The sequence below is a fragment of the Coffea arabica genome, chromosome 3c (genome assembly GCF_036785885.1).
Source record: "Coffea arabica cultivar ET-39 chromosome 3c, Coffea Arabica ET-39 HiFi, whole genome shotgun sequence".
In the NCBI taxonomy this organism is placed as follows: Eukaryota; Viridiplantae; Streptophyta; class Magnoliopsida; order Gentianales; family Rubiaceae; genus Coffea; species Coffea arabica.
The window spans coordinates 17311371-17326395 of record NC_092314.1 but is presented as its reverse complement, the minus strand read 5'-3'; the positions used below and the strand labels follow the sequence as shown (position 1 = coordinate 17326395).

General features: G+C 35.4%; 1 protein-coding gene and 1 long non-coding RNA gene across 4 annotated transcripts; one reads left to right on the top strand and one right to left on the bottom strand.

Moving 5' to 3' along the window:
• The first annotated feature begins 338 nt into the window (after positions 1–338).
• On the top strand, positions 339–1117 carry LOC140038075 (uncharacterized). The gene is made up of 2 exons (XR_011841885.1): positions 339–497; positions 589–1117. It is a non-coding gene; the product is annotated as an uncharacterized lncRNA (long non-coding RNA).
• Positions 1118–4366: 3249 nt separating this feature from the next.
• LOC113734817 (uncharacterized) lies at positions 4367–13664 on the bottom strand. 3 transcript variants are annotated; one of them, XM_027261552.2, is made up of 26 exons: positions 13352–13664; positions 13096–13257; positions 12454–12619; positions 12205–12321; positions 11982–12115; positions 11736–11895; positions 11335–11402; positions 11051–11155; positions 10823–10938; positions 9761–9935; positions 9568–9678; positions 9407–9485; positions 9174–9317; positions 8962–9075; positions 8148–8269; positions 7985–8067; positions 7789–7913; positions 7585–7705; positions 7367–7504; positions 6881–6977; positions 6630–6752; positions 5656–5748; positions 5455–5560; positions 5096–5247; positions 4904–4990; positions 4367–4801 (listed from the first exon to the last, which is right to left on the bottom strand). In XM_027261552.2, exons 1-26 carry the CDS (start codon positions 13511–13513, stop codon positions 4673–4675), a joined length of 3189 nt encoding a protein of 1062 aa, XP_027117353.1. In that variant the 5' UTR covers positions 13514–13664; the 3' UTR covers positions 4367–4672. The 3 variants fall into 3 exon arrangements, with proteins under 3 accessions (XP_027117353.1, XP_071938540.1, XP_071938541.1); XM_072082439.1 differs by lacking the exon at positions 12205–12321; XM_072082440.1 differs by lacking the exons at positions 13096–13257; positions 13352–13664 and having other exon boundaries at positions 12205–12254; positions 12454–12588.
• Positions 13665–15025: the final 1361 nt, after the last annotated feature.

Genomic DNA, 15025 nt, shown 5'->3' with positions numbered 1-15025 from the left:
CATTACACCTCCAGTATATCAAGATTTCATATAACACATATTTGTATTCCCTTTTTACATTCTCAAATATTTTCCTTGTCCTTTGGAAACTTATGCATTATCATTTTAAACTCCTACGACAACAGATGAAACATTTCTGGATCAAAGGAATGCCATTAATAGTGAATCTCAACCAACGCTTTTTCTCTCCTACTTGTCCTACTTGCAACAAGTCTACTGGTGCTTTGATGGATGTGGAATTTGATTGTAACTTTTGTGATTCCAAAAACAAAATTTCAAGACCAAAGTAAGTGTTCGATTTGATATATCTGTACAGTAATTACAATTTTTTTGCCAAGTAAAGATTTTAAACTCTCTGTTCCTAATACTTCAACAGAGCCAAAGTCCAGCTCAATATCACCGATGATACCGGATTCCTATCAATCACAGCAGAGGACAGGCATGCAGAAACATTACTTGGATTCACTGGTTCAGAAATCTACGAAAGATACCTCAAGGTACTGAATTGAACTTACCTTCATAAAAAGGTAATATATAATACATGCATATTTGTAGCTTTTTAACATTTACTATAAATATATATTACAGCAAGATCCAATTCCCATTCAGCGCATCAATGAAGAATTACAAAGGCAAACACTACTTTGCGAAGTCAGATCATACTGGCCACCTCAGAGACAATACATGCCACTCTACTTTTTAACAGCATTCATCCCAGAAGAATCAGTAGGTGAAACTCTCTCTGATCAACTCGCTCAGACCACGCCACCAACACTGCTAACAGGACCAACATCTGCACTCAGCAATACAGCTGAGGAAACTGTTTCAGACACAAATGTCACTGAAATACCTGCCTCTTCAACCTCACTGTTAGCAGAAATGTCATCATCCGCCAAGCGCAATCTTGAGCCAGATTTCTCTCAAGTCACAAAACATCAAAAACTAGACTAACCACTTTACATTACAGTCAGATGTAAGAGTAAGAACTACACTTTTTGTTCAACAACCAAGGCAGCTCGTTAGAATTTTGTTCTGTAAAAATTGCAACTAACTTTTGTAGCAAGCTGCACTCTCCAGTTAGGATGTATATAAAAAAAACGCATGCTTTTTGCTTTTATACTCTGAACCTATTTCATTCGCAAACATCTTCTTCAGAAATAAATCATCAATTGACACTGTTACATTACATAATATGGGCACCCCGTGACAGCCGCGGGGTCCAATGCCTAGTAGTATATAAAGGGGTTTCTATGGAGCTATTAGAATTAGAATGAGAAGTGAATTTCATTGAATTGACAAAAAAGAATTTGAAAAGATTTACGCATCACTTCTTTAAAATCCCAAAAATCGGTTGATGTTTTCAAGTTGCTTTTGAAAACTTTTCTGGTTGAATTCTAAGCAATGGACTATCGTTAGAAATTTTTAAACCCTACGACGCATATTTTGCCAAGTCTCCCTTTCTCTTTGCGGGTCAAAATAAGCAGAATTAAGAGATCTAACGACAATGGCATTGCATGAGTTTGTTTGTTTTTTTTTTTTAATACCTTCAACCCTCCCCATACCCTTTTCATCCTCCAACTACATCCAAATTCGAATCTTAAATTTCATGGTGCGGAAAATTCTAAAAACTCTCCCCTAACCTCAGAGCCAATTTCAGTGATTAATAACATTGCATGAGTTTACTTACATCAACAGTTCCTCATCTTATGTGACCTTTTTTTTTTGAGGATAAAGATAAATACTTTCATTCATTCATTTAAATTAGATACAGTAGGGGTGAGCAAATTCGGTTCATACCGAATTCAAATTCAATTTGGTAATTTGAAATCGGGTATTTGGTAATTTGGTATAAATTAGGTACATACCGAATTCACCAAATTCTAATATGGTATGAACTAGGTAATGAAATTATGAATTTGGTAATAACCGATTTCGCATTCAAATTCGATAATTGAAATAGGGTACCACATTACCGCATTCGAATACCAAATTGGTATATAAAATTATATAATATATAGATAAATGCTATTTAGTATTAGTATATACTACTAATATATTATTATATTATATAGGTAAATGCTATTAATAATAATTAGTATATGGTATTATCATCATATCATGTACATATAATAATAATAATATATAATAATGTACAATATATTATTTTAGTATTTGTTAATTGTTATATGACTATAATAATACAAATATATAGTAATACATAACAATATAAGATACATGCGTATTATTTTATATATGAGTAACATGACTAGAATTAGATAATAATTAATATATATATGTATAATACTAAATATTAAACAATAAGCATAATTAGTGATTAGAATTTAGATATTGGTAATTTGATACATCATTGATCATTCATGTTTGAATTATTGAATATTTGGATGCGTAATCTGTAATTTGCAAGTATTAGTGTGCTCTAAATTTATATTACATATTTAACATAAAAATTCATATTTCTATTCACTAATCTTAAGGTTTTAAGTATAGACAAGACAACTAAATAGTGTAAGTGAATACATGTGAATTGCAAATCAATGTATTAGTGTATTGACTTTCACAATAACATATGTAAGTAAATAAGTTTTATTTTGATTTGAAATAAATTATAAGTTTGTAACTAATATAACTTATCACTAATCATTGTAATTTGTAAATTTGTAACTAATATTACTTATTATTAATCATTGTAAATTATAAATTCATAAATTATCACTAATCATTGTACAGTCTAAGGTTCATTCTAGTTTAAATTAATCACTTTTTATGTGTTCCGTAAATCATAAACTAAGGATTCTAGGTATAAGTGATCAAATAAATGCCAATTAAATTAAACCACAAAATGATTAGAATATAAGTAATGTGTTAAATTATGAATAAATTTGGGGATCAAATAAGTAATAATTTTTAAAAAATGATTTTTTTTAATAGATGAATTCAGTTAGACCGAATTCATTACCGTTTTCGAATTTGAAATCGGTTGCGGAATGAATTCGGTTATGGCCAATTCAAAATTGAAAACGGTTTAGATTTTTATAGGTCGAATAACCGAATTCATCGAATTCATTGCACCGAATTACCGTTTTTGCACTGAATGCACACCGCTAAGATACAGCATCAACCAAAAGGAGGGAAAATTATCCCACCAAACAAATTTCCGCTCTAAGCTGACTGCTACTTTGGCTAACATATTAGCAGGTTTGTTCGCTCTTTTTTTTTTTTTTTACAATAACATTAGAAATATTATTGATATCAAAACAAGCTATACAACTTTGAGCACAGGCTCATACTGAGCTTTACAAACGTGTACTTAGACACTGAGGATTCAAGTATTTCTCTATTGTATTAACTTAGTAGCATAAGAGTATCATTCTACTTGTCATACTATTTTGGTGAGATGTCAAGCTAAATGAGCATTTCATAAACAATGATCCTAATATTTGAATACCCTCCAGTTGAGCAAAAAGTCGTCTTTTACTTTGTTCGTCTTCAAACAGCGCAGCAATTGTTGAGATGAAAGTTGCACTTTCACTTCCAGGCTCCAGCCAATGTTTCTCCTTTGCTTTACACAATGCCAGTTTGATCGCTTCAGCATAATCCAGCCAATGATTCAGCATAATCCAGCCAATGTTTCTCCTTTGTTCGCTGTTCTACATACAGGTGAAATCTTGCACATTCTGGAAACTCTTTTGCAATTTTCTAGCTTTGTCAACCAGACTGCCTGGCATAGATTAGTCTGCCTCATAACTAATCAATCTTTTAACTAACATTGACAGAATCACCCTCCAAGATGAACTCCTCTATCCCAACTTCTAGTCCCATTGCAACCATTGATAATTGCACTCAATTCAACATGTTCACGGCTAATACTTTCCACTCCCTTCTGAAAAAAGCGGCCATAATATGATCATCTTCATCCCTAACAATACCTCCAATTCCTCGGCTATCTCGAGTCCATGCTGCATTAATATTTAGCTCCAAGAGACCATGCTCTGGAGTTTGCCTCATCCTATAGAACTCAACTGTGAAGGAGACAGCAGTGGTAACAATCTAGATATCAAGATAATGGTTTTCTTAAAACATTCATTTTTAATCAAGATACAATAACAAAATGGATAAACTCTCTCGAGCTTAAATATACCTGGAAGACAAAATTGCCTCCAAGATGAGGTAGCGTTGTGTTTTTCTTTGGCAGTCAAATAAATGAACATGTTTGTGGAGATAAGTGAGCATCCGTAACATGAACGGTACAAAGTTCAATAGATGCCTTAGTCTTGTGATTCGATACAAAGTTCAATTTATAGAGCTTAATACATAGTTTGGGACCAATTATAGAGCTTACTACATATTTTGAACAATTTCTGAATAATTCTCCACTATACTGTTCTTCTCAGGATATCAGTGCGTACTCAACAGATACATTCAATTCAAAGTTGTACTTTACATTTAAAATTTCCAAAAAGCAGCAGCACAAGCCTGCATGAAGAAATCCTACAGTCTATCAAAACGAACTCAATCCTCCATCTCTCAAGGATGTGGATTGAAGCTACACCATGGCCAAAGTCAAAAATAAACCAAAATTTTCAAGAATTACAAAGAAAAAAAAACTTACAAAAAAAATGAGTTCTTAATTACAACAAACTGAGAAGAAGTTTCAGTGGCTTAGTTTTGGGGCCTTTAGAAAATGAACACTTCTCACAAACCCTTTCCCAGCATCACCGATGGTTTTTAACACATCAATTAGCCCTTGGTTATCCTCATCCATGAAGTCTCGTCCTCGCTTCTGTGAAAGAGACAAGTCAAGCAGAAGAAAGCTTTTCGACATTCTCCAAGAGCACTAGTCAATTTTCAAATTTATCATGTACAATTAAGAAGCTATGAATACCTTTGGATTTGCTTTGTCCCATGTAAGGCCAATAGCATCACCTCCCAAAGAATCGTACCATACCTTGAAAATGCCAGGAAAGTCTCTCTGCAGACAAGAAGGATGAGAATGAGCTCCTAAATTAACATACGTGAGCAAGAACTTGAACAAAGCGAATTTGGTGGAACATCACCACCATTGGCTAATCCTTACCTCAATCTCATCAATAAAGCACCTAACTGGATTGAAGTCTATCATGACTTTATCTTTTAGGTCTTCTAGGCATGCCTTTATGCCTGTCCCAACCCCAGCTAACAAGAAGGGATGGAAGCTTTTGCTTGCACGCCCACGCATGACAAGCCTCCCTAAATAATTCCAAGTAATATTTCATTTATGGTGAACCAAGTCCTTGATGCATGAAAGCAAACAGTAAATATGTGCACATTGGGTGGGGTGGCTAGGAGAGAGTCCAGATGCATACTTACTGGAGCATCAAAACATACTTTTCACACCAAGCAGAAGAAAGGGAAACGAGGCCAAAAATAGTAAAACAATGAAAAAGGAATTACAACCTTGGTTGAGCTCAGATGGGAAGAGAAGACGATGAGGATACGGCAATTTATCCCGATGGAGAAGGATAACAACATCGTAGACGTTTAGTGGAGTGCGAAAAAGGCACTGCAAGGTCACAAGTTATGAGTTCTTGAATGTAAAAGGTTCACAAGTATGAAGAACAACAAAAAGAAGACCTCCAACTTAAGTACGCCATTCACCTCCCATTGGTAGGAATTAAACCGGTCCTGTAATATAAGTTTGGTCAATAAATTTGCGCTGCTGGTTGCATATACCACCAACCGTCTCAGCTCCTTGAACAAAAAAAACAAGATCCGTGATAAAAATTGGAAGAGAGGACATTCAAAAACAAATAGAACTTTCTGGCTCAACCAAATGAGAGCATGTGATTATATGTTTTAGTTCTTTGCTATAGAGAAAAAGGACTTCCCGGTTAGCTGGAGCTTGAGCACAAGGATGTCGAACACACACACGGTATGCTTCCTCCGCACCCATTGGAGGAGAAGGAAAGCATATGGCAGGACGTGACAAAAAGAACCAAAAAGTTCCAACAGCCAAAGAATGATTTTCTCAATATATATAATCAAACATGAGTTTGAGCACCATTTTTCTGCATCTTAGTGGTGGATCTATGGGTCTATAAGGATAAATAATTCCCAGTTCTACAAACTGCACCCCAGTTGCACTAAATATTAGTGAAGGCTAAATTACCTTAAAGCATTAAAACCATCATAGAAAACACCTAGTTAACCTAATAAGTTAAGTCAAAATTCAGGAGTTGGTTCAACGGGATCTTCTGCAAGTACAAGTGGATATGCTATGACATTATCACTGCGTTAACCATTAAAGAGGGAAAATAGGAGCAGCACCAAAAAATTGCTGTTAAAAGTATAATACATTACACTTCATAGCTGAAACAAATGATGAAACGATGTTATCGCATAAATGATGCAGTTTACTATCTAAAACACGCATCAGATAAGGAAAATAAAGCAACGCAAGGCATGCAATTAAGTTGCAATCTGAATCTCCACAATAACACTGAAAAAGTGACGCAGAACCTGTTATGTCACAAGCATCAAGAACTCCTATTTCTGAGTCCATCAACCATGGGAAACTTCAAATAATTCACTTATAAATAACAAAAAAAAAATCCAACTTAAGAGCTACTCACCGTTGGAGTGGGTGATGATCTGGTCCAAGCTTCAGACTTCTTGTCATAAGGAGTAGCCAAGAACATGGCTGGATTTGCACTCTCTGGATTTTCACTATTTTTCCTACTCGATGTAAAATTTTCCTGTCCCATCAAGCATGAAGACAGAATCAGTGAGACCTTGACAAGTAAAATAAAAGAGATAGTATTTGGGACCAAAATAAGGAAAAATAGCCAATTAAACAGATAACAAATTTTTTAGTAGCACTTACATGGATCTCTTTTTCATCTTCAGGAGTCAAATCACCATTGATATCAACCACGAGGGCAGAAAAGGTCCAATCATACTCTGACAACAACCGTAAGAACCTGAAACAGTAATGGATGATTCCCATCATGTTTTTTGTCTAACAAATTATTCACATAGAAACAAGCATCGCACCATGTAATTTACAACTCAAGGCAACAAATGACATAAAGAATCTCAATGTGTTAAGCAAACAAGACTAGTCTCAAAGAAGGTGAGAGAAACTAAAGCTAATTATTTTGGTTAAGTTATTTTTTCTCGCAAGAGCAAGGGCTGGTGGATCTGAAAAAGAATTTGACATTATATTGTGTAACAAGCTTGAAAACATGGAATCGCAGCAATGATGACATAACATTCTGTGGATCTGCAAGCTCTCAGTTAGCATATCTCATAGAGAGAGAGAACCAAGATTCGACCACGTATCACTGCAAGCATAAGTAAAATTCCCTACCTCAGAAACCCAGTTATTCGTGAGACAGTAGGACTAAATGGCCCAGGCTTCAGAAAGAGATATGCAACCAACAGCTCAATTGCCTCCTCTCCTAGCAAGGATGAGAGAAGATGGGAAGACACCCAGCGCTTTGCAAGCCTTCAGAAACCAAATCCAAGTGTTAAAGGTAGAAAGATTGGAAAGAAAAGAGAGGAAAGGCAGAAGAAGGGTTCTGTCACCTAACTACAGGCCCATATGTTGGAAAACGACCACATAGCCCATTGATCATGCTAGAGTGCTGGCTGCAGATAAACAATTTCCTATCTGTAGATAAAACCCACTTTGCTTGACCACCACCACCTGAAAAGAAAATTAATTGACAAGAAAATATAATAAGCAGGTCCCTACATGTGCAGTATCATGAATATGGCAGAGTTTCTTACTTGGCCTTCTCACTAAATTCAAGCCCCTCTCATGCAAAATTTTAAGGCGGAATGCAAATCCGGACATGAAAACATCTACATCATCTTCTGCTGCAGTACACGTCATGCCCCAATTCTTTTGAAGGCTGTTATCTCATTATGATCAGAAACTTTACACTTGAGATACTTTTGCAAATAAAACCCCAAAAAGACCAACCTTTCACCAATTTTGAGAAGAAAAGCAGACTTAGTCTTCTCTAATGCAACATCATCCATTGGCCAATTCCCAGAACCTTCAAGCTGTACAAATGTATAGACTAACTGTCAGAGTTTGCATGAACAATCTAACTATCAAACTATATCTGAGAAGCCATCCATGCCTGAATCATGACTTCAAGAGGCTGTACAGATGTTGAAGTGAGCTTTTGTATTTTGACATTTACATGGTTTTCGCATGCTAGGGCATGAGGTCCAGGAGGGAATACAGATGTAAACCTGAAAGCTGTAATCAGAGGGTAAGGACCAGGCAATAATTTATCTTTCCCATCTCATATATAATATATCAACCATATAACAAGGACAAAGTATGCCGTGAAGTTGAATATTCCCAGATCCCCCACCTGCCACCGGTAAATCCCTCCAAAGAAACATCATCCCAATTAAGATGCAAAATCTAAAGATATAAGTATGTCTCCTTACAGTATCCACTTAGACAAGTCTTTATAAACAATTTAAGCAGCAGTAAAAGGAGATTTATCGAACCACCGGATTTTAGTATGACAAACTATTGCATCTGGAATCAAGTTCTCAATTTCACCAAGTTTGTTCATGAAATTGGAAAAGGAAGGTTATTCACTAGACAACATCATTAGAGAAAGCAAACCAATTTGGTGGAATACAACTGAAAATTAACTAGACTGCTGTTCCTTAGCCATCATGCTTTGTATATTTCTATGGCATGTAAGAAGATTTGACTCTTCTCGTCCATGAATAACACAACAGCCACTACTCAACCAATTTTGTTGCTAAATTGAAGCTTAGATCCACAACTGGGTACCCCATCGAAAAGCACAAAAGCAATTGCTTCATAATCAGATAAAAGTGTTGTGCTTGCATCTCAGGTATGTGAGTTGTTTTTTTGTTTTTGTTGTGGGGGGGGGGGGGTTGGAGGATTTAACAAGTGTAGGGAAAAACCTGAACTGAGAGGCTGCACGCTGGACACCCTTAGAGGAATGTCATCAAGAAGACGCAACCGCTTTGATAGATCATCAAATGCCACTAACAGACTTTTAGAATATGCAATAGGATCTAAAAATTCATTTTGTACCATCAGTAATCCTTCCAACCAGGGAAAAAACAAAGAGAAATGAGATTAATCTTTAGCTATTGGCATCAATGGATAATACCTTTATTTCCGTAAAGAAGAGCAAAATCAAGTTGATCCACAATGGCGATAATATTTTCCTTTGGAATGGGAAGATGGCATGAAAGAATATGGTCAGATAAGTCTTTGATGATGAGATGCCTTTCCCACTCCTCACGCTCCCACACTGTGAATGAGCAATATCACCAAATTAATCAGTCTTCAATTAATAACTCAAATATCAACAGCAACAGAAGCATGTCAAAAACACCTTACCTACAACTTCAGCAATTCTACCATCACGAAATTGCCTAAGTGTTGCCTTGTCTCCCCAGAATTTTCGAAATTCTAAAGCCTAAGCATATCAAAGACAGTAGATGTTAATTTGGTTTCACAAGAAAATTCTGCAAAAGAAAATAATTATTTCTGCCTAATACCTTTTCTTTTTCCTCAGGACTGGGGCCCATTGTAACCTTTCTAAAGCCATCCTCCACTGAATTGAATGAAATTCCAATAAGCAGTTCCTCACTATCTAATGAGTGCAAACCCTAGAATCATGCAATAATCAACAAGAAAGATCTAAATGCACCAAATTGCAACATCATATCTTCAAGATTATTGACATCTTACTTCTTCGTAGTTACAACAGGAACTAGTATTTCTCCAAATTACACGAACATATTTAGCTCTATCTTGTAGTCCTTGAACCATGAGCGCAAGTACTTTCTGCTCATAATATCTCCAACATTCATCATCCAAGCAAAATCCTGGCTCATAAACTTCAGTGTTGCCCTTTAAGTTCAATCTGGTTGGGCCATCATGTGATATGAATAACACAAAAAAACATTACTTGTAAAGGTAAGATAAAAAATCCAAAAAATTTCAAGCATTAGTAGGCTAAATGGTATATCTGGATTATGCAATATAATTAGTTGCCAAATTAGAATGAGTACACTTAATTTCTCCAACTTTGGGGGTGAGTCTTTTCTATGCATAACTCAACACGACAAATTTTCAACGTCCAAATAAGGTGTTGAATACTTTGCTTTAAATGTTTTCAGAGTAAAAAGCATTTCCCAAATTCCAATACATGACAAATTTTTAACCATGACCAATTATAAGCCCTATTTTAAGTCAAGATTTTCCATGATTTGTAAATCCTTCACAAATAAATTGGCTCTACTAGATCTAGCCTTGTGTTATGAAGCTGAAAAATCAAAGCCAGCCCTTGACATGTTAATTGGCTCTTGTACAGCAGCAAACGAGACATCTAACATGAGATGACCCACTCTATAAAGTTCATCTACTTCCTGATATACACCTGAACTTTGAATGGTTGTGCATCACCAAACATTTGTTTCACACTACTGCCTAGCAGCTTCTATAGTATAGCATGCATGAAAGCATCTGCATCCATGGCAAATATTAGGATGAGATTTAACCATATGTAAAGTTGTTTCAGGCACACAGTTCTATGCTGTCCACTAATCAGTGTTGCATAAGTATGTCACAACTTCTAATTGGATAAATGAAACCCATGGATGACAATGAAGAAATCTCAAATTTTTTCAAATTTTCAGGTATTGAAGCATTAGAAATGACTCTTACCAGACTTAATATAATATGCTGTCCATCAACCAATTAAAAAGCAGAATTGTATAAGACACCCAAATATCATCTCACAAGATGTACCTAATACAAAAGTCATATTTGGCTGGATAGTCAATCCTGGACATAAAAATCTCATCAAAGCCACCATCACCATATTTCGCCATGCAACTAAGTGTCGCAGAAGCCTCATCTTGAAGCTGGCATTTAGAATACAAAGTAGGTAGAACATTTAATCAGCACGTTGCACTACTCATGATGTCCAACCTTCACTGAGAAAACACCAAATCAAAAGATTTTGAGGGTATATACCTCTTGGAAACCATTTCGCGATATGCGAAACCCCAAATTGAAGTCTGCAAATGAATCACAAATAACTACAGGAAATGATTGCAAACTTGTCCTCCTTCCCTGTGTCTGCAAAATTGGAATCAGTATTAGCATAGGCAAGATCCCAACAGTTCAAAGCTTATCAAAGATTAACAAATCGAAGACATAAATGCACCTCCCAAACCATTTGGAGCTCTAAATCGAATTTATATATCACTTAGAGATACTCAATGATTATCAAAGACCATAAATCATGCTAAACATACCTTATGTGGAACATTTCTTTCACCTTGTGGGTGAAAAAAGATTCCATTGTCCCATAATTTTGATTTAGCTGTCCAAAAAACAAAAAATATCATGGACAAGTTAGAATTTTGCTGCAAAATTCAGCCCAAAAGAAAGGCCTATTTGTGTGAAATAGCCAGGAAGACAAGCTCAGACATCAAAATGGCCACCTAAGAGATCACACAGTAAAATTTGTTGGACTAGTTCTATGTTGCACTCTGGACTAATAAAACAGTAGGTTGTCAATAAGTTTTTTGACATATTCAACCAGGCATAGAAATGAATTTTTTGAGTGAAAAAATCTATATCTCCAAATATATGACATCAGAATACAACAAGCTCTACCAATTTTACTAAGAGCAACCAGAATAACTATGCATACCTATAAAATCCAATGTCACACGAAATATCTGCATTGGATTCATTGATTTGTTTATGCGATTCCTACCAGATTCTGTGGCAAGGTATGCCATAATTACAGAGATCAGATATCCATTTAAACAATCATGACAGTATATTGAACTTCTCTGTCGTGCCCAAACCTACATCATGACAGCAATGTGTGTGATCAAATGACAAATCTTAGTGGAATAATCAATTTTTATCATGAATGTACTCATACGCATACTTTTAGAAGTACTAAAGCTTCCCCCAAATGCTTCCATCCCGCAAAAGTTCTTCTAATAAATCCTGCATTATCTTCAAGAAACATGTCCTCCAGTATACTAGAGTTATACATGGGTGTTGCCTGTGGAACATCCCCTGCAACATATCCAAAAGAACATTCAAATGCAGTTAGGTCCAGAGCTAAAATAGGTTCAACTTAACAATCTCAGAGTAATATGTAATACCTTGATTCAGAGCACGAACATTGTTCCGCCCTAAGTTTAATTTGGATATACTGAATAGAGATGATGCGGTGGGAATTATCCTCACGACGAATTTAACATTTTGAGAAAGCTTCACAGCTACCCAAAAGAAAAGAAAAAAAAAAGGATTCTACTTAACCAACTCTTACGGTTAGACAGAAGGCTGTTGAATAAATGTTTCGAATCAAAGTCAAGAAACTAAGTGCAATTAGTCAGGTCAGTGTCAAAAACCTGGATACACGAGCAATATAGGTTTACGAGCTTCATTTTGAAAGGTCGACCACCGAACATCATGAAAAATTGAAGATGATGTCAAATGCTTCTTCAGTACACAAAGATAAAGATATCTTTTGGCATGGTAGCGATAATTTAGATAGTCCTTTTCGTGGAAAGATTCCTGTCAAGATGAAGAGACGAAACTGATAAGATATGGAGTAAAATAGCAATTACAATGAGCAAATACACCATTATCTTTGCAGGCTGATGAAGGTAATAGCAGATACCCTAATTGGACAATAACCCATTGGTATACAAAAGGTATTAATATTCGTTCTTTGTGGAGTGATCATGCATACTTAGGTACCTTACCATCTGAACATCAAACGTGTATCTTAGAAACATTACATATCCTAAATAGTAGCTCCTCAGAAAAATGTCTCCTGGCTTAAACTTTTGAACCCCTTCTCAAATGCCAAGAAATGAACACCATACCTCACATAGCATTCCACAAGGTCTCAAAACTACTGTATGCTAGACATAACATTGGTTTGATATTAAGAAAATGGATAATAATGATGGAACAGAATCAAGAATAACCTCATAACCATTGGCAATCGAACAAAATAAATGTCATACATAAATTTAGACATAAACCTTTGGAAGGCGAATGAAAACATCCACGTTTATGTCCGGTTTCACAACACACTGCATTGAATAGCTTCCAGCAATTTCGATAAATTTTGGCCTGTTAAACTTAAATTCACATTTATCAGCTTTAATATCTCTAACAAACCGTGGTCCCAGGTCAGCTGTAACCTGCAGAGCATTGTAGTATAAGCAAAATAAGGAAAAAAAAAAGGTCAAAATAATAATGATAATAATAACAACGATAATGGAGTACTTCTGTAACCTGAAAATTCTCGGGGATTTTATCTATGACTTGTTTGACAGAGGAGACAACGTCGTCAACAGCTTTAGTGGTTGCAGGAGAATAATCGAGCTGCACTTCCTTCAAGAGTTCTGTAACCGTGAAGCTCATGGAGTCCGTGTATGTCTCATCGTCGGAGGCCATAATTAGGAGTGATATTTTCCGGCAGTAAGGCAGTGAAACGAGTCTCGCCGGCGACCGGCGCCAGTTGATTAGGGCTTTAGAAAATGGAGAGAGAGGAGAAGACAAAATCAGATTTTTCTTAAACCCCAGTAAAACCCGATAGGGGGTGATTTCCAAAACGACAGAGACAAAACAGGCCTTTCTTGTTAATGGGCTAAGCCCGTCACACAAACCAGAAGCCCTCCTTAAGCCTACGCAAGTCAGGCAATCATTTTTTAAGGGGCACACTTAATGAGCTTTAAGCCATATAGAAGAGGTATCGGGAAAAAATTATATGAGAGCCATTTGGTTCAAATTCATCAGTCACTGTCTTTTTTTTTTTTTGGTCAGATACGATAAATCATACTATTCTATACTAAGAGGGAGGGGATGTGAAGAAATCTAAAAATAACTTGGAGAGGACTAAATCACAAGGAGACTAAGGGAGAAGGATACTTGAAGAGATTCAAAAATAATTTGGAGGGAACTGAACCACCACCGTCTCAAACGGATACTTACGCACCCGCTAACAACATTTTCAGGAAAGTTGGAATTTTTTAGAATGTAAGTAACGGGATTTGATCCAAGTAAAGTTTTAAAACGCTAAGAGTAGGGTTATACTATCACTATGAATATTATTAACTCTACTATGAGTATGGATTTTGACGATTTCCCCCAACGTGTTTGGTTTAGTAATGGAATGAGTATCACTGTAAAACTACTCGTTTGGTTTGCTTATGATCAGGGATGGCTGTCAAGCAAATTTTAATTTTTTTAAAAATCTTTAGTGTGTAATATACATGTTTTTAAGGTTTCTTATTTTGTATTTTTTAAAGAAAATTTTTGAAAGGGCTTCTTCAGTTTTATATAAAGCCATGCTCTAATTTGAGTTATGTGCAAATGGTAACCTTAAAAAAGAAAAAAGAAAAAAGCCATTTTTATTGTATTAATATAGAGTCCCATGTATCTTTGATTTCTAGTTCAAATTTATCCAAATGTCAAGTGAGAGAAAGAATATTGCAACAATGTTTATAAAACAGTCCAGTAGAGCAAGATTACATCAAGAACCATTGTGAAGCCAGTGACCGATTGAAAGGCAATTTAACACAAGTATACATCAAGATTTAAAACCACATATATAAATATTGTATTTCGATACCATATGTCAATGGGATAATTTCATAAACCTCCCTTGAGGTTTTTGACTATTTCACTTAGTTTCCTTAATGTTTTAAAAATTATACTTATTCCCTTGATTTGACATTTTGGTAACCAAAACTTAAAGGGATAATTTCATAAACCGTCCCCGAGGTTTTTAACTATTTCACTTAGTCGTAACCAAAACTTAAAGGGATAATTTCATAAACCTTCCCTGAGGTTTTTAACTATTTTACTTAGTTTCCTTGATATTTTAAAAATTACACTTACCTTCCTTGATTTGACATTTTGGTAACCAAAACTTAAAATAGAGTAAATATTTAACGAATATCCTAA